The 24514-nt window shown below is 40.9% G+C and overlaps 1 protein-coding gene across 17 annotated transcripts in view; it reads left to right on the top strand.

Annotated features, from left to right (window-relative positions):
• The window catches only part of LOC138741615 (adhesion G protein-coupled receptor B2-like), a 711436-nt gene that overhangs the window by 527222 nt on the left and 159700 nt on the right, over positions 1-24514 (top strand). For all 17 annotated transcript variants that reach the window (XR_011343611.1, XR_011343612.1, XR_011343613.1 and 14 more), the window contains 3 exons: positions 12808-12877; positions 19707-19773; positions 20529-20614. Coding sequence is in view for 14 of the 17 variants with exons in the window: in XM_069895953.1 (XP_069752054.1) it covers positions 12808-12877; positions 19707-19773; positions 20529-20614 (223 nt within the window). In the remaining 3 variants the exon portion in view is untranslated. The remainder of the gene's footprint in view (positions 1-12807; positions 12878-19706; positions 19774-20528; positions 20615-24514) is intronic.

Below are 24514 nucleotides of genomic sequence, written 5' to 3'. Positions count from 1 at the left end.
AAACTCAGAATCATGGTCCAGAGGATCGAATGTTTCTTATTGTTAATTGTATTGGAGATACTGTATTAGACTCAGTAATGGAATTCATGTTTCAGTAAGGAAAACCACTAATGAGAGGACAAACGGCCAGTCAATAATCCGATTCATCAGTGTTGTTTTGGTATAATTATCCCAGTTGTCTGTCTGAAAATGGTTCTGACACCGTCTACTGCCTCTCACTTCATTTGTGCCTCTGATCTTCTTTTGCTTGTCCAGAACAATCTGTAACTTCTCATGGTTGCATTTCATCTGTGTTCTCTTACCACAATATTCTTATTCTTTCTCAACTACTGTCTAATCTAATTTATGTCACTCATTCCAAAAACTTGCCTTCAAATGTCCTTTACCTCTATATCATTCTCACCTACACATTAAGGATAATTGATCTACCAATCTGCACTCCTTTGGGACATGGGATGAAACTGGAGCATCTTGAGGAAACCTAAACTGTCACAGGGAAAACATGCAAGCTCCACACAGACAGCACCTCAGCAGATACTCATTAAAGTCCTGACTGACGTTAATGCAGACAACATCAACTGCACTGCCCTTGTCAATTCATTTTGTTACTTCTTTGGAAGACTTAACCAAATTGGTCAGACAGGAGTTCCTTTGAACAGAGCCATGGTATCTAACTCATCCCTGTCTGTAATTACCTGGCTGTTCCATGGTGTCATTGAATAAAGGCCCTCCAGCCACCTCATTGCCAGCAAAAATTTGTGTGTGTTTTGAGAATTTTCTATATTACTTCAGATTTGTCACGTTCAAAGTATTTTTGTTCTTTTTATTTTGTATGTTGCTGGCATTTAAAATCACAAGGGTCATTTTGAAGTCACATGACAATAAACTGAGGCTACAACCTCATGGAAGTTTAACCTTTTGAGCAAAAAGAAAATTCAAGTCAGGGATAAAATATACCAAGTTAGTAGTTTATTGGAATGATCTGTGATTGGGATTGTAATAGTTAATGCTAAACAGCAGCCATCTGTGATTTTCAACTTCAGCTGTGATTAAAAGTGTTGCCTGGCATCAGGACTGAACCTGGGTCTCTGGAACTGTGAGGCACTGACTTTACAGCCTGCATCATTGTTTCGCCTTTGAAGGGTTGGGCACCATGATGCAGGATCTCCTCCTGCCCCTTTTCTGCAAAGTGGTGTGGCTGTGCATCGATGTCGCTGTGGAAAATACCGGCTGAGTCTCTGCAATGAAAAGGACCAAAAAAATGTAGTAATGCTGAGTATATACCCCATACGTGGATACATATAGTCTACTCATTGCCAATAGGAAGGGATGCATAACGAAGGTTCAAGCAATACCTGGGATACTGTAATACTCTATGAGTCTATGAATGGCAGGACTGGATAATTCCTTCCCTTTTACCAGATGCTCTGCCCTCAGTTGCCTCAATGGCTATCAGGAGAAAAATTGTTTCCTCCGGTCTGATGAGCCATGTGTGTGAAATGATGCCCCTACCTCACATTGCTTCCTATCAGCCATCATCATTAATACTTCCAGTAGAGCTGTGACCAAGTTGAGAGCTTCCATTAAGAGTTGATGCTTTGACACGAATTAGTACGAGAATAAACCAATGGATGTGTTCATTGAAACAATGATTATCAGGATCTGCTATTCATAGATTCACAGAATTAAGCAGGTGCGGAAACATTCAGAGCCAGTTTTGCTAAAAACACACACATTCAACAGTGATTATTACTGTTGCCTGACTGTCCCCATTAATACCATTCAGCATAACTCTTTTTCAATGCCAGATCTTTTTTTTAAACAAATATCATTCACCTTCTCAAGTCAATCAAGTACAGTGCAATAAACTCTCAGCAATCAAGTGCATTCCAGTATTCAAATGAAGTGAGCAAGCAATGAGAAGCTGGAAGGACTCAGCAGGTCAGGCAACATTTCATGGGTAGAAATGGTCAGTCAACATTTTGCCTGGGACCTTTACCTAAACTACTGTAGGAAAGGGTGATATCAAGTAAATGAAGGGGGGAATAAAGTGAAAAGGGTCAAAGGGTGTTGGGTGTCAGGTGAAGCAGTTGCCCACTTGGTCAACCACTTTGCTGGACACCTGCATTCATGGGTTCATGCTGGAGCTCCTAATGGCCAACCACTTCAATTCCCCTTACCATTCCCATACTGACATTGCCAGGGTGAAACTACATATAAACTACAGGAGCATCATATTCCTCTTTGACAGCCTTAAAACCAGGGACATGAACGTTATTTTCCCCCCAATTTTTAATACACCCATCTCGGTCTGGTTCCACCATTTTTTATCAACTCCCATTCTTTCTCATCTCTCTAACCTTATTTGCTCCTCCTCCCTCTTCCAATGGTCTCTCCCTCTACCTGTCACTACACCTCTCCCACCTTCTGTCCAATACTCTATCACATCCACAGCTTCTTTCCTCCCTCTAATTTCTCTTTGTTTGGTCAAAATTCCAACATTCTGTTTTTCTGTTTCTTTATTAAAAAAAAAGATACATTTGGTCCTTGAGCTGGGACCTTAAGCTGGGAGATGGTATAAAGCAGGACCTGTAAGAGGTAGACTGAAAGCAGCCACAAGGAGGGAAAGCAACATTTAATGTGAGGAAAGAATTTCAAAGTGAGATCGTAAGGTTCAGATTATTGTCCCTGGAAGGATAATAGCCTAAGTTTGAGGAATCTTGGTCAAAGAAGACATTGAAGGTTTGATCAGAAAAAATGAAGAACTTGTCAGGTGTCGGAAATTATTAGTAAACCAGTCACAAAAGCTTTTAGTGATATTAGAAGAAGTAATAAGAAGAACAAAAAAAGGACCATGAAATGACCCTGGAAAGTGGGCTTAAGGAGTATCCTAAAATCTCAAGTGCATTAGAATGAAGAGGGGAGTTAAGGTAGGAAGAGGTTATCTGAGGAAACTCAATGGCTGTGAAGGAGGACGAAGGCCTGCAACACATCCATCAGCTCCAATCATCAGAATTTCCACGCTATTGGAATTAGTTGATTGATTTATGAAGTTTCATGTGCTTCGTGGAGTGTAACATCAAGTACACATTAAACAAATACATCCCCAGGCGTCTTCAGTCTGGATCAATGGAGCGAAGTCCATCATCCTCGACTACGAGGGAGAGCGACAATCGCAATCATACACTCTGTAAATAAATGGCTTGGATGAGAATATAGGGGACATGATTAGAAGTGTACAGAAGGCATAAAAATTTGTGGAGTTGGAGATAATGACAAAGGTCATAATGAAGACATTGGGGGTCAGAAACCATGGATAAAAGTGATCAATCGGTGTTTCAGATTTAGACCCTTTACGAAGACTAAACTAGGAAGGGGAGATATCAAATATATAAAGGGTGAAACGTGGGGGAAGGAGCCAAGAGATGATAGGAGTTTGAAGCTTGGACTTCCAGTTCCTAGTCATTGCAATTCCCTTCACCATTCCCATATACACATCTGTCCTCAGCCTTATCAACGGAGGCCGAATGTACATCCTATTTTTCCTGGATACTCTTAAATCTAATGGCATGAACATTTTTTCCGATTTTAGGTAACCCCCAACTAAAACTAGTTCCACTGTTTCCAACTCATCTCCCTACTCCCATTCTTACTTTTCATTTTTACCAGTCCCTTTACCTGTTTCTCTATCTCTCCCACCTTCTGTCCAATACCCTATCATTTCTTAGCTCCTTCCCACCTTCTCACTTCCTTCCCTTTTACTCTCCCATAGATATACTGGACATCACCTCCTTCTTACTGTCATCCCAATAAAGGTCCCCGACTTGAAATATTGACTATTTCCACTAATTGATGCCATCTGACAGCACCTGTAATGTTTGTGTTTCTTTTACAATTAAGTGAAATTGTTTTTCACCAAAATAAAAATGTCTGTTGTATAGAAAAGAAAACTGGACCAGTTGAACAGCCAAATTCCTAAAATAAATGCCACCTTAACAGAGGATTTACCACAATTTAATTAAGCAGATCTTACCCCAAAAAATCTAAAGTGAACAATTTTAGCTGTTGTGTTTGTATTTCCAATGATTCCAATGCTTTAGATATTTTTAAGAAAACCTTAGCTTTAGCTTCAGTTGAAATGATGTATTTGTGCTTCCATTGGAATAAAGGAGAAAGCAGGTTTGCAGATTTTGTGCTAATGAGATGTACCTGTTTCAGAACATTGCTGAAGCATGCAATTTTGGAGATGATTGCTATCATTTAAACATATAACCATATAACCACTTACAGCACAGAACAGGCCAGTTCGGCCCTACTAGTCCATGCCGTAGCAAATCCCCACCCTCCTAGTCCCACTGACCAGCACCCGGTCCATACCCCTCCAGTCCTCTCCTATCCATGTAACTATCCAGTCTTTCCTTAAATGTAACCAATGATCCAGCCTCATTCCACATCCCCACCACCCTCTGCGTAAAGAAATTTCCCCTCATGTTCCCCTTATAATTTTCCCCCTTCAATCTTAAACCATGCCCTCTAGTTTGAATCTCCCCCTTTCTTAATTGAAAAAGCCTATCCACATTTACCCTTTTAAAATCTTAAACACCTCTATCAAGTCCCCTCTCAATCTTCTACGCTCCAGAGAAAATAGCCCCAGTCTGCACAACCTTTCCCTGTAACTCAGACCCTGAAATCCTGTCAACATTCTCGTGAACCTTCTCTGCACTCTCTCTATTTTGTTTATATCTTTCCTATAATTTGGTGACCAAAACTGTACACAGTACTCCAAATTTTGGCTCACCAATGCCTTGTACAATTTCATCATAACCTCCCTACTCTTGAATTCAATACTCCGATTTATGAAGGCCAACATTCCAAATGCCTTCTTCACCACACCATCTACCTGAATATCAGCCTTGAGGGTACTATTTACCACAACTCCTAAATCCCTTTGTTGCTCTGCACTCCTCAATTGTCTACCATTCAATGTATATGACCTATTTAAATTTGCCTTTCCAAAACGTAGCACCTCACATTTATCTGTATTAACATGCACGGTGGAACTAATTTTTAACACAAATGCTGATTATGAAGAACGTGTCTAATCATGTAGTTTCCTTACCACACATTGATGCATCCTGACGGGAAGCTTTGAATGGTTGTAGATGTTGTTGAGGGACACAGGTGGATGCCAAATTTCTGAAATATCTGAGGGGCAGCAAACACAGAGGTAAATATCATGGCCAATGTCAGAGCTGATTGAAGCAGGATTTCAGTCAAGGCTCCTGCCCCAAAACCCAATGCTCCTAGAAATTTGTTTTTTACATAAGATCACCTCACATCACCTGCATTTCAGCATATTTCATCTGCATTTTACCCAAAGATTCAGACGTCTTTCACATATACCACTCAAATTTCCCAAAGAGCTCAAAGTTCATTAATAGTGTGGCACCACATTCTCTTCCAGGACAAGATGGACCCAAAAGGTACCTACGGAATGAGGCCAGGAGAGGGGAAACAAGACAACTTTAGAGGAGGCAGATTGGCTGAGCATTGAGAAATGCCATGAAGACAGGGCAACTACCTAAACTTCCCTCATCACTTCAATTTCCTTACATATCTGCACTATTTATCATCCATAATAGGAAACCTTTTCTCACTCACAATCACTCTATGATCTTATCATTTGCATGTTTGTATCTTGGGTACTTTGTATCATTTCCAGGATTGTGAGATGCACACTGCAAGAAGGGGATTCTACAAGTGCCAGGAGGTGGTTTGGTTACTGGTTCTGCTACAGAGAAGGCAAATGAGCATGCTTTTCAGAGCAGTACTTCATAAGAAAGAGATGGGAAGACAAATGGTCTGGTTGCAACTCCTTGGAGACCATGTTTAGGGAATTGGAATTGCAGTGAATGAACTGCAAATCATAAGGGAGCCAGAGGGAGTCATAGGTAGGAGTTACAGGGAGGCAGTCACCCCTAAGCAGACAGGAGTCAGGGATCTGGGTGGCTGTGAGGAAAGGGGAGAGGCAGAGTATCCCTGCAGCCATTCCCCTCAACAACAAGTATACTGCTTTGGATACTGTTGGGGAGACGATCTGTGGGGGATAAGTCACAGTGGTCAGGTCTCTGGCACAGGGACTAGATCTTGGCTCAGAAGGGAAGGGGGGAAAAGAGAAGGGCTCTTGTACTTGGGGACTCGCTAGTTAAGAGGAGCAAATAGGAGGTTTGATGGATGAGATTGGGGCTTCTGGTTGGTATATTGCCTCCCAGGTTTCAGGGTCAGGGATGTGTCTGATTGAGTCCACAGCATTCTGGAGGGGGAGGGCGAGCAGCCAAAAGTTGTGGCCCATGAGGGGACCAATTGCATAGAAATGGGGATGATGTCCTGAAGAAAGATTATAAAGAGTTAGGAAAGAAGTTGAAAAGCAGGACCTCAAGGATGGCAATCTTGGGATTCCTGCCTGTGCCACGTGCAAGTGAGGGTAGAAATAGAAAGTTGTGGAGGATGAATGAGTGGCTCAGGAGCTGGTGCGGGGGCAGGGGTTCAGATTTCTTGATCGTTGGGATCTCTTCTAGGAAAGGTCTTTTACTTTTAATGTAAAGGGACGGACTGCACTTGAACTGGAGGGGACCAAATCCTGGCAGGCAGGCTTGCTAGAGCTGTTGGGGAAGGTTGAAGCTAGTTTGGCAGGGGGGTGGGAATCAGAATGAGAATATGGAGATTGGGGAGGAACAACACCTAGATTGGAAGGAAGGGAAGAAACAGAACATAAAAATTTATAAAGAAGTGAAGAGGTAAAAGTAGATGGTAACCAAAGGAGTATTTGTGGAGAACTTTCTCTTAAGCGCATACATTTTAATGCAAGAAGCATTGTAAATGAGAAGGATGAGCTTAAGGCAAGGATAGACACATGGAAATACGATATTGTGGCCATCAGTGAAACTTGGTTACAGGAAGGTCATGTTAAATATTCCAGGATTCCGTTATTTTAGGCATGATAAAACAAGGGGGATAAAAGGTGGAGGAGTTGCATTGCATATTAGAGAGAACATTACAGCAACCTGTGGCAGGATGATTTGAAAGGATCGTCCAGCGAGGCTATTGGGTAGAATTGAGGAATGGCAGAGACATGAAAACATTAATGGAAGTGTACTATAGACCACCAAATGGGCTGAGGGAATTAGAGGTGCAAATTGGTAAGGAAATTACGTATATGTATAATAAACACAAGATGGTAGTTATGGGAGATTTCAACTTTCCGCACATTAACTGGGACGCCCATACAGTAAGAGGGCTGGATGGGTTAGAGTTTGTTAAGTGTGTTCAGGAAAGTTTTCTTAATCAGTACATAGAAGAACCAACTCGAGAGGGGGCAGTATTGGATCTCCTATTACGGAATGGGATAGGTCAGGTGACAGAGGTTTTTGTTGAGGAACATTTGGGTCTAGTGATCACAATATTATTAGTCTTAAGCTAGTAATGGAAAAGAATAGAGGTGGGCCAAAGGTTGAGATTCTTGATTGGAATAAAGCAAATTCGAAGGAGATGAGAAAAGATTTGGAGGGTGTGAATTGGGATAAGATATTTTCAGGGAAGAATGTAGCAGATAAATGGAAGATATTTAAAGGAGAAATTTTGAGAGCACAGAGTCGGTATGTCCCTGTGAGGATTAAAGCAAAGGTTAAAAACTATAGGGAGCCTTCATTTTCAAAAGATATTGGGAACTTGGTTCAGAGGAAGAAGGATGTGTACAGTAGGTATAAACAACAGGGAATAGGTGAATTGCTCGAGGAATATGAGGAGTTAAAAATAAGAAAGAAATTAGAATGGCTAAAAGGAGATATGAAGCTGCTTTGGCAGGCAAAGTAAAAATGAATCCAAAGGGTTTCTACGGGTACATTAAAAGTAAAATAATAGTGAGGGATAAAATTGTGCCCCTTGAAGATCAGGGGGTAGGCTCCATGAGAAGCCAGAGGAAATGGGAGAAATTTTAAATGTATTTTTTCTTCAGTATTCACTAAGGAAAAGAATATTGAACCAGACGAAATGAAGAAAAATGATAGGGAGGTCATGGAGAATATAAGAATTAATTAGGAGGTAGTGTTGGATATATTAAATAAGATCAAGGTGGATAAATCTCCGACTCCTGACAGAATATTCCCTAGGACCCTGAGGGAGGTTAGTGAACAAGTAGTGGGAGCATTGAGGAAATATTTAAAATGTCACTGGCCACGGGGGAGGTGCCGGAGGACAGGAGGGTGGCTCACGTTGTTCCACTGTTCAAAAAAGGATCTAAAAGTAAACCTAGTAATTATAGGCCTGTAAGTCTGATGTCGGTGGTGGGTAAATTAATGGAAAGTGTTCTTAAGGATGGTATATACAATTATATTGAAGGACAGGGATTGATTCTCAGTAATCAGCGTGGTTTTGTACAGGGCAGATCGTGTTTAACAAATCTTAAAGAATTTTTTGAGGAGGTTACTGAAAAGGTTGATGAGGGGAAGGCTGTGGATCTTGTCTATTTGGACTTTAGTAAGGCTTTTGATAAGGTTCCCCATAAGGGGTTAGTAAGGAAGGTGGAAGCATTAGGTATTGAAGTAGTGAAACGGATTCAACAATAGTTGGATGGGAGATGCCAGAGAGTAGTGGTGGAAATTTTTTGGTTGAATTGGAGGCCAGTGACTAATGGAGTGCGTCAGGGATCAATATTTTAATGATCTAGATAATAGGGTGGCAAATTGGATTAGTAAATTTGCAGATGAGACAAAGGTTGGTGGTGTTGTGGACAGGGAGGAAGATTATCAAAGCTTACAGGGTGATCTAGGTCAATTAGAAGAGTGGACTGAGAGATGGCAGATGGAGTTTAATACTGATAAATGTGAAGTGCTACATTTTGGTAGGAATAATCAGCCAAGGTCATACATGTTAAATGGTAGACAATTGAGGAGTGCAGTAGAACAAAGGGATGTAGGAGTCATGGTACATAATTCCCTGAAAGTTGAATCACATGTAGATAGGGTGGTGAAGAAGGCATTTGGTATGTTGGCCTTCATAAATCAAAGTATAGAATACAGGAGTTGGGATGTATATTGAAGTTGTATAAGACATTGGTGAGGCCAAATTTGGAATAATTTGTGCCCTTTTGTTCCCCAAATTACAGGAAGAATATAAAGAGAATAGAGAGAGTGCAGAGGAGGTTTATGAGAATGTTGCTTGGGTTTCAGGGTTTGAGTTGGCTGGGAATTTATTCCCTGGAGCATAGACATCGAGTGGTGATTTGATAGAGGTATTTAACATTATAAAGGGGACCAATAGAGTTAATGTGGATAGACTTTTTCCACTGAGAGTTGGGGAGATTCAAACAAGAGGACATGGATTAAGAGTAAAAGGGAAAAAGTTTAGGGGAAACGTGAAAGGGAATTTCTTCACGCAGAGGGTGGTGGGGGTGTGAAATGAACTTCTGGCAGAGGTGATAGAAGCGAGATGGATGTTAATATTTAAGGAAAAGTTGAATAGGTATATGGATGGGAGAGGTGTGGAGGGTTATAGACCGAATGCGGGCCAGTGGGACTAGGTGGGAGAAATGGTTCAGCATGGACTAGAAGGTCCAAACTGACCTTTTTCTTGTGCTGTAAATGGTTATATGATTACATGGTAATGGTAATCAAGCCTTGGTGTGTTTAAGAGAAGGCAGTAATTTATATTGAATTGCATTATGGTTTGATGTGGAGCTTAGATCCAATTTTCCTGCATGGAGACAGGCCAAGTTCTTTTGCCTCTCTGTGGTACCTGATATAATGCAGTTCGAGATCATAGCTTTCACAGGAACCACAACAGATGATGGAACACAAAGCAGCTTCCATTGTGAATATTTAACAGTGTGGAAGATATGACAGACTTTTCTTGTGACTCTGGGCTCCTTGGTCGCAATTTATTTCATTTGATCATGGATCTGTTCATGAATTGGCTTTGAAAACAATTTAGGAATCATGAACCAGAAATATACTAGACTCTCCAGAGGGTGTGTTTTTGTTTCTCTCCCAAGCACTTTCCCATTGATTTTGCTGTTAATTGTTGGTGGAGTGGTCCAGAAGGTTGAGATTGTCACTTATAGGAAGGATCATCATCTCAGCCCTTAACACATCCAAATTGTCCGCTGTCTCCAGGGTTGCAACTCATACAGGCACCAGGATAGATGACAAACATACCAGCCATCTCAGCACCAAGCCATCTAAATAAAGAGTGGTAATTGTCTAAAATTGAATAAATAGGTGCTTTTTAGGTATAAAGGTACAAATAACACACAAGATCAGGTGGGAAGCTTTAATTTTCATTAGTCTAAACCACACATGTCAAACTCTGGCCCGCGGGCCAAATTTGGCCCGCGATATAATTATATTTGGCCCGCAAGATCATTTCAAAAATGTATTAGAGGTGGCCCGCCCTGCTGCGAGAGCCGATGCTGTTTTTTGGTCATGTCACCCCCACCATCCTCCCCCTTCATTGCACATCCTTCCCCATTGTAACACGAGAAGTCTGTCGATGTCATCAGCCGGCAAGCCAGTTGGAAGGCTCCCCGCACAACCAGTCACTTCTCCCACCTGTTGAGCGGTGCGGCGGATGGGTGAGCGCCTGTGATTTCCTGTCGGCGCGACGGGCATGGCAGGCTGCGCACGGCCCCCGGGCAACGCGAGCCCCGCGCGACTGGCACCGGACGGTCCTTCCACAGCGCGAGCGCACTTCTCCCGGTCGCCACGGCCTTCAGCGCTTGCACCCGCGTGGACCCCAGGGACAGCTGGTTTGGCCCTGCACGTGAAGAGAGATGGTGGCTGTCCACAAAGGCTGATCGGCAGCGCGCTGGGCCTAAGTGGGTGGGTAAGCAGGGGTGGGCAGAGGGTGTAGGTGAAGAGTAATGGGCAGGGAAAGTTATGGTGGTGCGAGGGGCAGTTAGAGGGAGGGATGAGTAGAAGGAGGGGTGGATAGGGAAGAGGTAAAAGGGGAGGGGCAGGGCAAGAAGGGAAAGGGTGATTAGAGGGTGAGAGACGGGTAGAGGGAAGAACAGGTTGAGGGGAGAGGCAGTAGAGGGGCGTGTATAGGATGGGGTGGGTAGAGGCAGAGTGAGTGGAGTGAGGGGTGAGTAGAGGTTGGGTAAAGGACTGGTCAGGTAGAGGATGGTGGGTCGAGGGTGAATAGAGGCCTAGAGCCTGAGGAGTGAGCAGGAAATGCTGAGTCCTGATGCAGGCCAAAATGGACACAGCCTGTGAATGCTGACTACATCTCCACAGGGACCAAATAGGTTTCCCTCAGGTCAAGCAAAGGGTGAACTTGAGCTACCTACTCCTGACCTGTAACATTATCCTCCTAAAGTTATATCCTAAAGTTTAACATTTCATATGTTAAAAGAAGAGAAAACATGCAGATGTTGTTGAAAATTTTCAATAAATATTTAGTTCGGCCCTCGACTTAGTCCAAGTTTTTAATTTTGGCCCTCCGTGAATTTGAGTTTGACACCCCTGGTCTAAACACTGGTTTCACATTACATTGTAGCCTGTGGTTTGTTGGCAAAATTCTCAGCTTCGTAAAGTTTGGGAGAACTGCTGAAATCAATGTTACAAAATGTTTTCAGTAACTTTTGCTTCATTATCTCATTTTTTCTTCTCATTTTCTTCATTTCATAGACCATTTCTCTCACTTTTAAATAATTATTCGTAGTTTTTTTTAGTTGTTGTAGATATCAATCTGAACTATTGCTGCAGGAAACTTTTGAGTATGACATAATGTGCAATATGATGGGTTAGATTTGTGCTCGATGGGCCTAAATTAGATATTCATAAATTGAGATTAAAATGGGAGAAAGATTTGGGATGATTGGATCAAGATGATTGGAGATCTATATGTAAGAATAGTATGTCTAAGATTATTAATGTTCAATAGAGGTTAGTCCTGTATAATTTTTTACATCAATTGTATTTAACTTCTCAGAAATTAAAGAAATATAATTTGATTTCTTCAGATTTATCTTTTTTGGCTCTGTGATAAGGTTAAATTCTTTTGGCTATGACTTAAGGAATTTTTAGAGAGAGTTCTAAAGATTCAATTACCAGTGGATCTAACATTGTTTTTATTAGGTAATGTTAAAATGCTGAGTTTGACTTTGAGGTTGGCGAAGTATCAAATTGCGTTTTTAAGGTTGGCGATGGCTGTGGCAAGAAAATGTATAGCTATTACTTGGAAAATTGAGACTGAGTTGGGATTGCAGAGATGGCATCTGGAATTGAAGTCGTGTATTCCATTGGAAAAAATAACGTATAATTTCCGTGATAATTGTCTTTCTTTTTCAAAAGTGTGGAGCCCTTGTTTGGATTATATGGGGTTAATGTGTTGAATTCCCTGGAGCTCATCATGGGGGTGTTGCTCTGATCCATGGCTGTTTATTGTATTTTTGATGGTTTAAATTTCCTGTTGCCTCCTTTTTTGGGTTTTTTTGGAGGGGTTGGGAGGAGGGTGGGTTATGGTGGGTGGGGGGAAGGGGCTTTTCCTTTCTATTGTATATTCAAAATTTTAAATAAAGTATTTTAAAAAAAGATGTGCTATAATGAGTAAGAGCATACTTGGGAATTTCCTGGATTTGGCTGGAGCTTTTCACCAGGAAGTCCCCCAGACTAACTGATATCACAGCTGTAGATGCATCAAGTTAAAAATTTGAAAGATCTCAGAATTATATGACTGCAAAGGTACCCAGATATGATTTACATAGATCATAATACCTAGCATTCATGGTTGTTTTCTGCTATTTCTCCTAAGGATTACCTGCTCTGATTGTGGCCATTTCAGTGGGATTTACCAAAGCAAAAGGATACGGAACACCAAATTAGTGAGTATTTGAAGAAATTTGATCCTTGAAGAAGCTGCTGTGTTGCAGCCAATCCTGTTTTTGAATGATCGATTCCATCACAGAGCCCCTCTCCCCAAATATATATGCGTAATGCACAACTGTGTACTTTCTGAGCTTCTGTCTTGTCAACTCATCTTGTTCTCCATCACTAGTTGTAAAAAAACACACATTTAGAAATAAGATTACCCCTATTTTTGGTGCATTAAAGGACACCATGTATTGAAATGAGAAGGTTTGAAAGTTTGAAAACGAGTTTCTTTCCCACAGCAATCAGGTTCTTGAATGAACCCCACAACAATGCTTTCATGCTGCCCCTGCTTAGTACGAATTGATCTTTTTTTCATTGGAAATATGTAATTGTCCTCTTGATTTATTTGTATGGCTGTATGAATGTTAGAACTGGCCTGTTAGACTTCTCACTGTCCCATGTATAAGGTGTCAAATAAACTTCATTCAAAAGTGAACAAATATAGGGCCGAATTTGGATATTCATGCTATAAGAAATGGACACTGTGGTTTGCTGCCATTGAAGTTAAACTGCCATCCTACATGTTTCACAAACACCACCACTTTCTCTGTACACAACAGCACAAGTACTCATGGTAATGGATGATTCTTCCATGACAGCCTGAGAGGAGTGGGGAAGGAGAACAATTCATGTGTCTCCCAGCACAAATCGAAGCTTTTTAGAAATTAAAATTGCAAAGATGATTTCTAACTTAGATAAATAGTATTTGGGTGGGGAGAGGGAATGCTTTAAATTATATTTCACTTTCAGAATAATGTTGAGCTATGAATTAATTCACAAGATTATAAATTGGAATCTTTTGATCCCATTTCTTTCAGTAAATAAATGCTAGATTCTGTTCTCCAATGACAATCATAAAGCAGATGTAGGATAAGGAAATGATAATGGCTCAGGTGTATTGCAATAGAAATATTTACTCTCTGGGGTTATTCGCACAATTAGGAGGACTAAACTGTTTAAACTCACCCATGTGCAGCCAAAGAAGGTCAAATGCTTCTGTTTAATAGCTCTTTAATATTCTACATGTTGCAACACTTAACCATATAACAATTAAAGCACAGAAACAGGCCAGTTCGGCCCTTCTAGTTCATGCCAAACACCTTCTCCCACCTAGTCCCATTGACCCGCACCCGACCCATAACCCTCCAGACCTCTCTCGTCCATATACCTATCCAACTTTTCCTTAAATATTAAAATCGAGCCTGCATCTACCACTTTGGCCAGCACTCTTTCACACACCCACCAGTCTCTGAGAGAAGAAATTCCCCCTCATGTTTCCCCTATACTTTTCCACTTTCAATCTCAATCCATGTTCTCTTGTTTGAATCTCTCCCACTCTCAATGGAAAAAGCCTGTCCACATTGACTCTGTCTGTCCCTCTCACGATTTTAAATACCTCTATCAAATCACCCCTCAATCTTCTACGCTCCAGGGAATAAAGTTATAGCTGCTCAACCTTTCCCTTTAACTCAAACCCTGAATCCCCGGCAACATTCTTGTAAATCTCTGCACTCTCGCTATTCTGTTTATATCTATGCTATAATTTGGCAACCATAACTGTACACATATTCTAAATTTGGCCTCACAAATGCCTTATACAACTTCAACATGATTCAATACTCTGATTTATGAAGTCCAATATACCAAATGTTTTCTTCGCCACTCTAACTACATGTGGCTCAACTTTCAGGGAATTATGTACCAGAATTCCTAAATCCCTTTGTTCTACTGCACTCCTCAATTGTCTACCATTTAACATGTATGTCCTATTTTGATTAGTCCTACCAAAATGTAGCACCTCACATTTATCAGTATTAAACTCCATCTGCCATCTCTCAGCCCACTCTTCTGTCCTATATCCCACTACAAGCTTTGAAAACCTTCCTCACTGTCCACAACACCACCAATCTTCATATCATCTGCATACTTACTAATCCAATTTACCACCCTATCATCTAGATCATTAATATATATGACAAACAACGATGAACCCAATACTGATCCATGTCGCACTCCACTAGTCACTGGCCTCCAATTTGACAAACAATTTTCCACCACGACTCTCTGGCATCTCCCATTCAACCATTGTTGAATCCATTTCATTACTTCAACATAACTGAACCTTCCTGACTAACCTCTTATGCGGAACCTTGTCAAGGGCTTTACTAAAGTCCACATAGACAACATCCACAGCCTTCCCTTCGTTAACTTTCTTCTTAACCTCCTTGAAAAATTCTGTTTGTTAAACATGATCTACCACATACAAAACCATGTTGACTACTCCTAATTAGTCCCTCTCTATCCAAATAATTGTATATCCCATCTCTAAGAACAATTTCCTTTAATTTACCCACCGCCGATGTCAGACTCACAGGCCTATAATTACCCGGTTTACTTTTAGAGCCTTTTTTAAACAGTGGAACAACATGGACCACCATCCAATTGGCCAGTACTCTCCCCGTGGCTATTGACATTTTAAATCTTGAACTTCAACAGCGAACAAATGAGATTTTATTGCAAATTGCACTATTTGTAATTTGATTACATTCATAAGGAAAATATAACTTGTTGAGAAATAATTCAGGTGAATGGATCAGGACAATGACCATCACACCAATAGTGTTTTGAACTGTGGCACAAAGTTGTTGCTGTTGCTTTACAGCTCCAGTGGCCTCGCTCGATTCAATCCCAGCCTTGAATGCTGACTGCAGAGTTTTCATATACTGCTGGTGACTGTGTGTCACACTCCAAATATGTCCTAAAAAGATAAATTGGCAAACATAAATGACTTCCACTGCAATTAAGCATCAATTTTTTTAAAAAAAACATTGATAGGTATGTGAGAGAGACTGGATTTTCAGAAAACTAGGAGAGGGACAGTGGGATTGATGGGCTTGTTCTGTTGGGTCCCAGAAGGGACCTGGTGGTTAAATGGAATCTTTCTGTGACATAACAAGTTAATATTTTCTTCTATTTAGAAGACCCTTTCCTCAATGGACCAGCCAATATAGTTTTCCAAAAAATTTAAATTTAGGCATGCAGCATGGTATCAGGCCCTTCCAGCAGTAACAGGCCCTTCTGGCCCTCGAGCTTGTATCACCCAATTACACCTAATTAACCTATAATCCCCATAGGTTTTTTAAAGGGTGGAACAAGACCGGGAAGAATATACAAACTCCTTCCAGAACAGTTCAAGCTGTGTGGGGGATTATGGGTAGGGAAGACAACCATTGCCCTGCCCCGTTTTGAGCTGCAGAGAGCAGCCCTGAAAACTGAAATGGCCCGCGCCGGCCATCCTTGTCTTGAGGGGTCATGGAGGGAGAGGAGTGAGTGGGAAGATAGGTCGCGGGATGACGACATCATCAGCCTGCCCCTAAGCAGCTGCTTGCAGAGTGCTGTGCTCTGCTGATTATCCTTCTCCAAGAAGGGTTGCATTCGGCGCCTCGGAGCTAGCCACAGCGCATTCAGAAAGATAAGTCTCGAGACGTAAGGGCAGAGAAGCTCCACCTTTACAGTCGGGCATTTTCCTTGCTTAAAAGGGCCTAATGAATGAGGTTCTGCCAGAACAATTGCACACAGGTGCGGAGAAACTCTTAAGTTACACAGATAGGGAGGAGAGTGAGCCGTGAGGTGACATGAGGGGAAAGGGGAAAGGGATATGATAGAAAGGATGAAAAAAATCATCTTTTAAAAGTGAGGAAGGAATTTTTATAGAACTGGTTCAAGAGGTGAATAAAGTGTATTGGAAGTACTGCAGGCCGAGCAGAAGTCAAATATACCATAACAAGGAGAACGGAGTCCAATGAAACTAGAGCAATCACCTTTGGAGCATTTTGTGTAAATTTGGCTGAAGGAGGATATGTTTATCTTGGAGTCAGTGCACTGTTTTGTCTAGTTATATATGTACAGTCAGATGATAATAAATGAATTTGAAGTTTCACTGGATTGATTCCAGATGAGGACGGTGTCACTGACACATGTTCACAGATGCTTGCTGGAGATTAGAAGAATGGGAGGTTATCACACATATTTCCATGAGGGTTTGGAAAGGTAGATGTGACTGTCCTTTGGTAAGAGAGCACACAGTAGATTAATGCTCCAAGTAGGCCCCACTGCATTGGGCTAACGATTTATCCTGGATGGAGGATTGGTTAAAGGACAAAGAACAGTGTGAATGAAGTAAGAGAAGGGTTGTTTGCAGACTGGTACAAGATAACTGGTAGGATGTCATTAATGAAGGGGATTATACAAATGAGCAGTGTAGGGAGCCAACAAAAACACCCAGGAGACATGGACTCAAGATAAAGCAGCTGAACAATTAGGGCTGAGGAGAAATCACTTGGAAGAAAATAGATGTAATTCTTGGAAATTGGGCCAAAAACTGGATACAATACAGGATTAGCCATGATCTTACTGAATGACATTCCAGGGCCCATGGTTTATATTGCTAATGTCTTTAAAACACAGTCACTTTTGAAGTGTCATTTTCACAGAGACTTTCATCTCAGCATCATCTCTCCTGTCTGTTCTCTGCCTGTTTTGTTAGTATGTAGAAATGACATCTGGTAATGCATGTTCCAAAACTTCCTCGAGATAAATGCAAGAAAATCAGTCATTTCTACAGCCTCTGCTTCATTCCTCAAATGCTGAGTTCCTTCCTCATTCTGCCATATGTCCAACACTAAATCAGAAAGCCACAGTCTTATATTGAAGCCAGGAATGATCTTTGGATGATGTATCTTCATAACATTTGTTGATGCCAGATCTCTAGCTCCTGAATTAATTATTCTGATAATTCCAGTGCTGGCCTCCCTTATTCTCCCAGCTTAGTGATCCAAACTATTACAGCCCATGTGCTAACTGACACCAACTACTGTTACCTATCACATCTGTGCTTGCTGGCTCTCAGTTAAACTGTGATTTAAATTTAAATTTATCATGCTTCAATTTAATTTTTTTCTATCCCTGTACTGGCTTCTATTCCCACGACCCAGAGAAAGATCTGTGGTCCTCCAAACCTGGCCTTTTGAATCTGCATCAATGGCATTTATCTACTGCCAGTGTCCTGAACTGTGAAATTTCCTAACTAAACCCATCTGTCTTTCTCTCTTCCTTTACTTTTTTAAGGTGTTGCTTTAAACTGTCTCTGACCAAACTTTTCTCATCCGTCCCATTTCCTTGTGTTGCTTAATAATGTTTCTGCAAAATTCCTTGGCTCATTTAAACCACGTTGAATATCCTGTATAGATCCAAGTTTTGAATATGTGCAGTATTATTAGAATCAGGATTTATTGTCATGAACAAGTTATGAAGTTTGCTGCTTTGCAGCAGTTTTATATTGCAAACGTTCATATTATAACCACCTTATGACATTTCTATATAAAAATAATAGAGCACAAAACGTGAGGTAGTGTCTGTGGTTCATTGATTATTCAGGAATCCGATGGCAGTGGGGAAGAAGCTGTCCTTGTGCCGCTGAGTGCTCGTGTTTAGGCTCCTGTACATTTTTCCTGATGGTAGCAGAGTGAAGAGGGCATGGCCTGGGTGGTGGGGGTCTTTGAGGATAGAGGCTCCATTTTTAAGACACCACCTCATGTTGATGTCCTCAATGGAGTAAAGTCTGGTGCCTGTGATGTCACAGGCTGAATTAACAACCCTCTGGAGTTTATTCTTGACCTGAGAGTTGGTGTCTCCGTACCAGGCAGTGCTGCAACCAGCCAGAATGCTCTCCATGGTACACCTATAGAAGATCACAAGAGTTTTCGGTGACATACCGAATGTCCTCAGACACCTCACAAAGTATAGCCGCTGGCGAGACGTCTTTGTGATTGCATCAACGTGGAGGCTCCAGGACAGATCCTCGGAGATGTTCACACCAGGAATTTGACCATCTCCTCTATTGAGCCTTCGATGAGGACTGGGTCGTGTTCACCTGACTTCCTCCCCAAGTCCACATTCATCTTCTTACTGACATTGAGCACAAGGTTTTTGTTGTTACACCATTCAATGAGCTGATCCATCTCCCTCCTGGACGCTTCCTCATTGCCGTTTGTAAATCTGCCGAAAACTGTGGTGTCATCAGCAAGCTTGTAGATGGCTTTAGAACTGTGCCTGACCACACAGTCATGGGCGTATAATGAGTAGAGCAGTGGGCTAAGCATGCATCCTTGGGGTGCGGCTGAGTTGATAATCAGTGAGGATGACTGTGGTCTTTCAATGAGGATCTATTTGCAGAGGGGGGTACCGAGGTCAAGAGTTTGTAGTTTCTTGACCAGCACTGAGGGAAAAATGTTATTGAAGGCCGAACTGTAATCGATGAAGAGCAGACATAGGTATGAATTGCTGTTTTCGAGGTGATCCAGAGCTGAGTGCAGGCCCAGCAATATTGCATCTGCTGTAGGCAAAGAATCAGCAAAGGGAAGAGAGAGTTTTTTCACAGATTACCCATAATCTAATTAAAAGCTATAGAACCATCTGTAGTGGTTGAAGGGCCTGCTCCTACGCCTTGTTTTAATCTATTTTCAGTATTCTGAATGTAACTAAACCAAACTAAATCAATTAGGAAGCAAAAAGATAAGATACGTTCAAATGATTCAGTCCCCCACCTGAACTGAGTTTAAGATTTTATTGAATTTGGCAAGAAGAATTGGGAGGATCAGATCAAAGATAAACCCCAAAGCAAATTTTGAAAGTTGAAGTCAACCGATATCACTAATGTGGTTTATTCCTTCTTTTAATTATGCCTTTAAAAGTGATTGAGTATGTTTTTCTCACTTTCAGCTGTTGGCTGTCCTTGGAAGGAGGTCTCCTTTATGCTTTTGTCGGACCTGCTGCTATCATTGTATTGGTAAACATTATGCTTTAATCCTGTGTGTAACTTGAAGTATATGGTGTGAGAAAATTTCACACAGACAATTAAAAGCTTTATACTGCATGCCTTACATCATGGGCTGAATCCTACCTTATGGAACCAAGTTATGAATTTTCAGAATGTTTTCTCTCTACCATTAGCTGCAAACTGTTCTAAATTCATGTGTACATTGCCTTGATTTGGTGACATATTGAAATCAATGTCCTTTGTTCACATTTTATAATAATTTCCATTAACATAATGAAAACAACAGTTACAATTTTTACTGGTAACACTTACCAGAGAAAGATGCAATGGCAGGACTTTGGGTTGGCACTCTCCAGAGCCATCTGAGCAAATCCCGTGCCACCAGCTGGTTTTTGAAAACATCGTCCTCTATTTTGGTTATGTTTAAATTCTAGTTACTTTGAATCTAATTTCCCAATTAGATAAAAGTAATTGATAACAAAACAGCAACTTAATGTGAACAGCATCTGTGAAATGTCTTGAAGCAGATTCTGTATCCTGTCATGCCCTGCACCCCGAGAATTCTCTGCAGCCCAACAATGGTTTCCTTTATGTATCAGTGTTTTGTTTGAAGGGATGTTGTGCAACTAGAGAAACTTAGTGTGTTGGTATCTCAGGGAAAATGTAGGTATTATCTTTACAGTTAAGAGAGCAGCTCCTTGGTCAGAACTGGCTGCTTGAGCATTTGAGTAAAACATTGTTAACTGATTGTCTTCTTTCACAAGGTAAACATGCTGATTGGAATCATAGTATTCAACAAACTCATGTCCCGGGATGGAATATCAGATAAGTCCAAAAAACAGCGAGCAGGGTAGGTATTAGCTCTGTTTTACTTCACTAAGGATATTTTAAACTTTGCCCATTAGGCAGTGTTTGTCAAATAATTGAATCTCACATTTGAACTATCCACAACCCTGAATCTGTCACTTCTCTACTTCCTGTGTAGAAGATGTATCTTCCCCTCCAGCAATTCCATTGAATAACAGTCCCTCAGCATTCCTTTGAAAGATGTGCAACTGATTTCACACTTAAGTTTAATATTCAATTACCTAATTCACAGTTAATGATAATAGCTTGATTTTTCCAAACACTCCCCATTTCAGGATGCCAATGTATTTCATCTGGCCCTACTTTTTCAATCCTCTCTAGCTCAGGTGACATTCTGTTTTGTGCTCTGAACATTGTGATGCAGCCTGTGAAATAAGTCACTGGCATTCATCAATGACTTTCACCCAGCAGAATGCAAGGCAGAAAAATGCCATGATCAAGACAGCATGTAAACTGACATTGAGATACAATCACGATGAAATGTTGGAATGGTTACCTTGGAGACAGCAAGTTCTTGCAGCCAGGCACATTATTTTTGAAGATATTATGTGGTTGTAGCTTTCCTCTGCTGGTGACATGTTAATGACTTGAAAAAAATTAGCAGAAATACTCCTTCACTGTTTGCAAAGTCATGAATGCAGTTAAAAAGAGCAGTAGGTTTTCTCTCAGACAACAACAAAGGTTTTCAGACATAATTTCAAGCACATTTTATGTAGAAATTTCACAGAATGAGCTCCCATAGAGAATAATAAATGCTGAATCAATCAAAGGATTGAAGAAGAATGCAAAACAGATTCTGAATTTAGCAAAACAGCAATATTTCAAACCACCTTTAAAACAAGGTCTTTTCAAGCCATGAAATGTTTTCATGAAATTAAAAAGCTCTGAAGGGCATGTCAGGTAATTTTAGTGGCCATTTTTAGGTGTCAAAATGTTCCTTTCAACTAAATAGTGAATGCAAAAATGAGAATATGAAGAAAATGAATGAAATTAATTAAATGGACTGTGGAGCTTCTCTAGTTGTATTGCTCTTTGTTCTGTGGCCTGTCATTTTCTTTGGCTGCGCAAGAAAATTGAAAAGGCCATTTTACATCCATCTGATTTGTTTTCCACATCCAGCATTTGCTGCTTTATGACCCCAATGAATTTCATCCTCTCTGCTTTCCATTTCTAACAATGACAGTCAGGAAAGTGCCCTCTGGTTTATTAATAGTAAAGAACACGTTGGTGTTCCTCAAAAGATCATTGAGTTGAGAGGGAAACTTGAGTTAACTTTTCTGATTGGTGATTGTTTCATCACAGTTCCAGCCACTTAAGTTCAGTTCTGTTCTCCAGTGTGTAGTTTGTATATTCTCCCTGTGACCCAATTGGATGCCCCAATTTCCTTTCACCTATCAAAGATTTCCAGGATGATAGATTAATAGGCCACAGGAAAGTTGCCATCAGTCTGAGTGGGTAGTAGAATTGATGGGAATGTCAGAAGAACGAGTTACAGGCAAGGTTAGTGGAGGAATGGAATTTCTGTCAGAGCATTGACCTCGGAGGGAATTCAGAAGGAAACATGAAATGATAAAAGTGAAACTCTTGTTCTACAGAAAAATCAGATACCGGTCTGAGGGTATTGTACTTAAATGCATGGAGTATTAGGAATAAGATAGTTGACCTGATTGTGTAGATGTAAATGGAAAGATATGACATTGTGGCCATCACCGAAACATGGGTGAATGAGGGATGTGATTGGGAACTGCATGTACTGGGTTACACCTTGTATAGGAAAGATAGGCAGGTAGGTAGAAGGGGTGGCATGGCCCTGATGGTAAGCACTTGAAAGAAGGGACATAGAGAAAGAAATTGTAGAATCTTTATGGGTTGAAATAAGAAATGTCAAGGGTAAAAATTCCTCACTCACTGTAATATACAGGCCCCAAAACACCAGCCGGGACGTGGACTGCCAGACACAGCTGGAATTAGAAAAAGCGGGTCTGAAGGAGAATGTCAATATAATGATGGAAGATTTTAATATGAAAGGGGATTGGGAATGTCAGGAAGATATAGGATCTCAAGAGAAAGCGTTTATAGACTGCCAAAAGGATGCCTTTTTGGAACAGCTGGTCGATCAGCCCACCAGAGGATCGGCGGTTTTAGATTAGGTGATGTGTAATGAACCCGAGGTGATTAGGGATTTAAAGGTTGTGAAGCCCTTAGGAAGTAGTGATCACAACACGATAGAGTTCAGTTTCCAATTTGAAAGGGAAGAAATGATATCAAGTGTCAATTTTTCAGGGGTATGAGAGAGGAACTGACCCAAGTTGACTGGAAAAGTAAGCTAGACGGGGGAACAGCAGAACAGAATTGGTTGATATTTCTACGAGAAATAAAGAAAGCCCAGGATAGATATATTCTAAGGAAAAGGAAAATTATGGATGGTAAAATGATGCAGATGTGGCTAACAAGAGAAGTTAAAGCTAAAACAAAACCAAAGGGATGACAAATATGGAAGGAAAAATTACTGGAAAAGCAGAGGCCTGGGAAATTAAAAACTTACAGAGAGAGACAAAAAAAGTCATTAGGAAAGAAAAGATGAATTCGGAAAGGAAATTGGCAAATAACGTACAAAAGGATACAAAGTGTTTCTTAAAATATATAAAAAAGTAAAATAGAGGCAAGGGTAGATATAGGGCTGATTGAAAATGAAGCTGGAGAAATTATAATAGATGACAAGGAGATGGCAGAGGAACTAAATGGATATTTTGTGTCAGTCTTCACTATTGAGGACAGTAGCAATATGCCTGACATTCAAAGGTCTCCGGGAATAGAATTAAGTACAGTCAGGATTACTAGAGAGATTGTGCTTCGTAAACTGAATGGTCTAAAAGTCGATAAGTCTCCTGGACTGGATGAGGTGCACACACGGGTTCTGAAGGAGGTGGCCTTAGAGATTGTAGAGGCATTGCAATTGATTTTCCAGAAATCAATAGACTCGGGCATGATTCCCGAGGATTAGAAGATCACAAATGTAGTTCCACTGTTTAAGAAAGGAGGGAAGTGAAAAAAAGGAAATTTTAGGCCTATTAGTCTGAACTTCGGTGGTTGGAAAGATATTGGAGTCGATCCTCAAGGACGAGGTGATGGAATACCTCGAGGTGCATGGCATGGTTTCATGAAGGGAAGATCCTACCTGACCAATCTGATGGAATTTTTTGAGGAAATCTCAACTAGGATGGACAAGGGAGAGGCTGAGGCTGTGGATGTTGTGTATTTGGATTTTCAAAAGGCCTTCAATAAGGTGGTGCATAAGAGGCTGCTTGAAAAGATGAGAACCCATGGAATTACCGGAAAAATAATAGATTGGGTGGACCATTGGCTGATTGACAAAAGGCAAAGAGTGGGAATAAAGGGATCATATTCTGGTTGGCTGCCGGTTACTAGTGATGTTTGCAGGGGTCGGTGTTGGGCAGCTTCTTTTTACAATGTGCATTGATGATTTAGATTGTGGTTTAAATGGTTTTGTGGCAAAGTTTGCAGATGACACGAAGATAGTGTAGAAGAAATCAAAAGCTTGCAGAGAGACTGGGACAGCTTAGGAGAATGGGCGAAGAAATGGCAGATGTGAAATAATGTTGCGAAATGTACGGTTGTACATTTTGGTCGAGGAAATAAATGGTCAGATTATTATTTGGATGGGGAGAAAATTCAAACCTCCGAAGTACAAAGGGACTTGGGGGTCCTCGTGCAGGATAGTTGACCACCAGGTTGGATCGGCAGGTATTTGTTTCAAAAGGGATTGTGTAGAAGTATAAAGAGGTGTAAATGAGACTCTATAGGGCACTGGTGAGACCTCATTTGGAGTAACTGTGTGCAGTTTTGGGCCCCATATATTAGA

Source organism: Narcine bancroftii, chromosome 8 (assembly GCF_036971445.1).
Source record: "Narcine bancroftii isolate sNarBan1 chromosome 8, sNarBan1.hap1, whole genome shotgun sequence".
NCBI classification, from domain to species: domain Eukaryota; kingdom Metazoa; phylum Chordata; class Chondrichthyes; order Torpediniformes; family Narcinidae; genus Narcine; species Narcine bancroftii.
The sequence above is the reverse complement of the archived record's forward strand: the minus strand, read 5'-3'. Positions and strand labels throughout refer to the sequence as shown.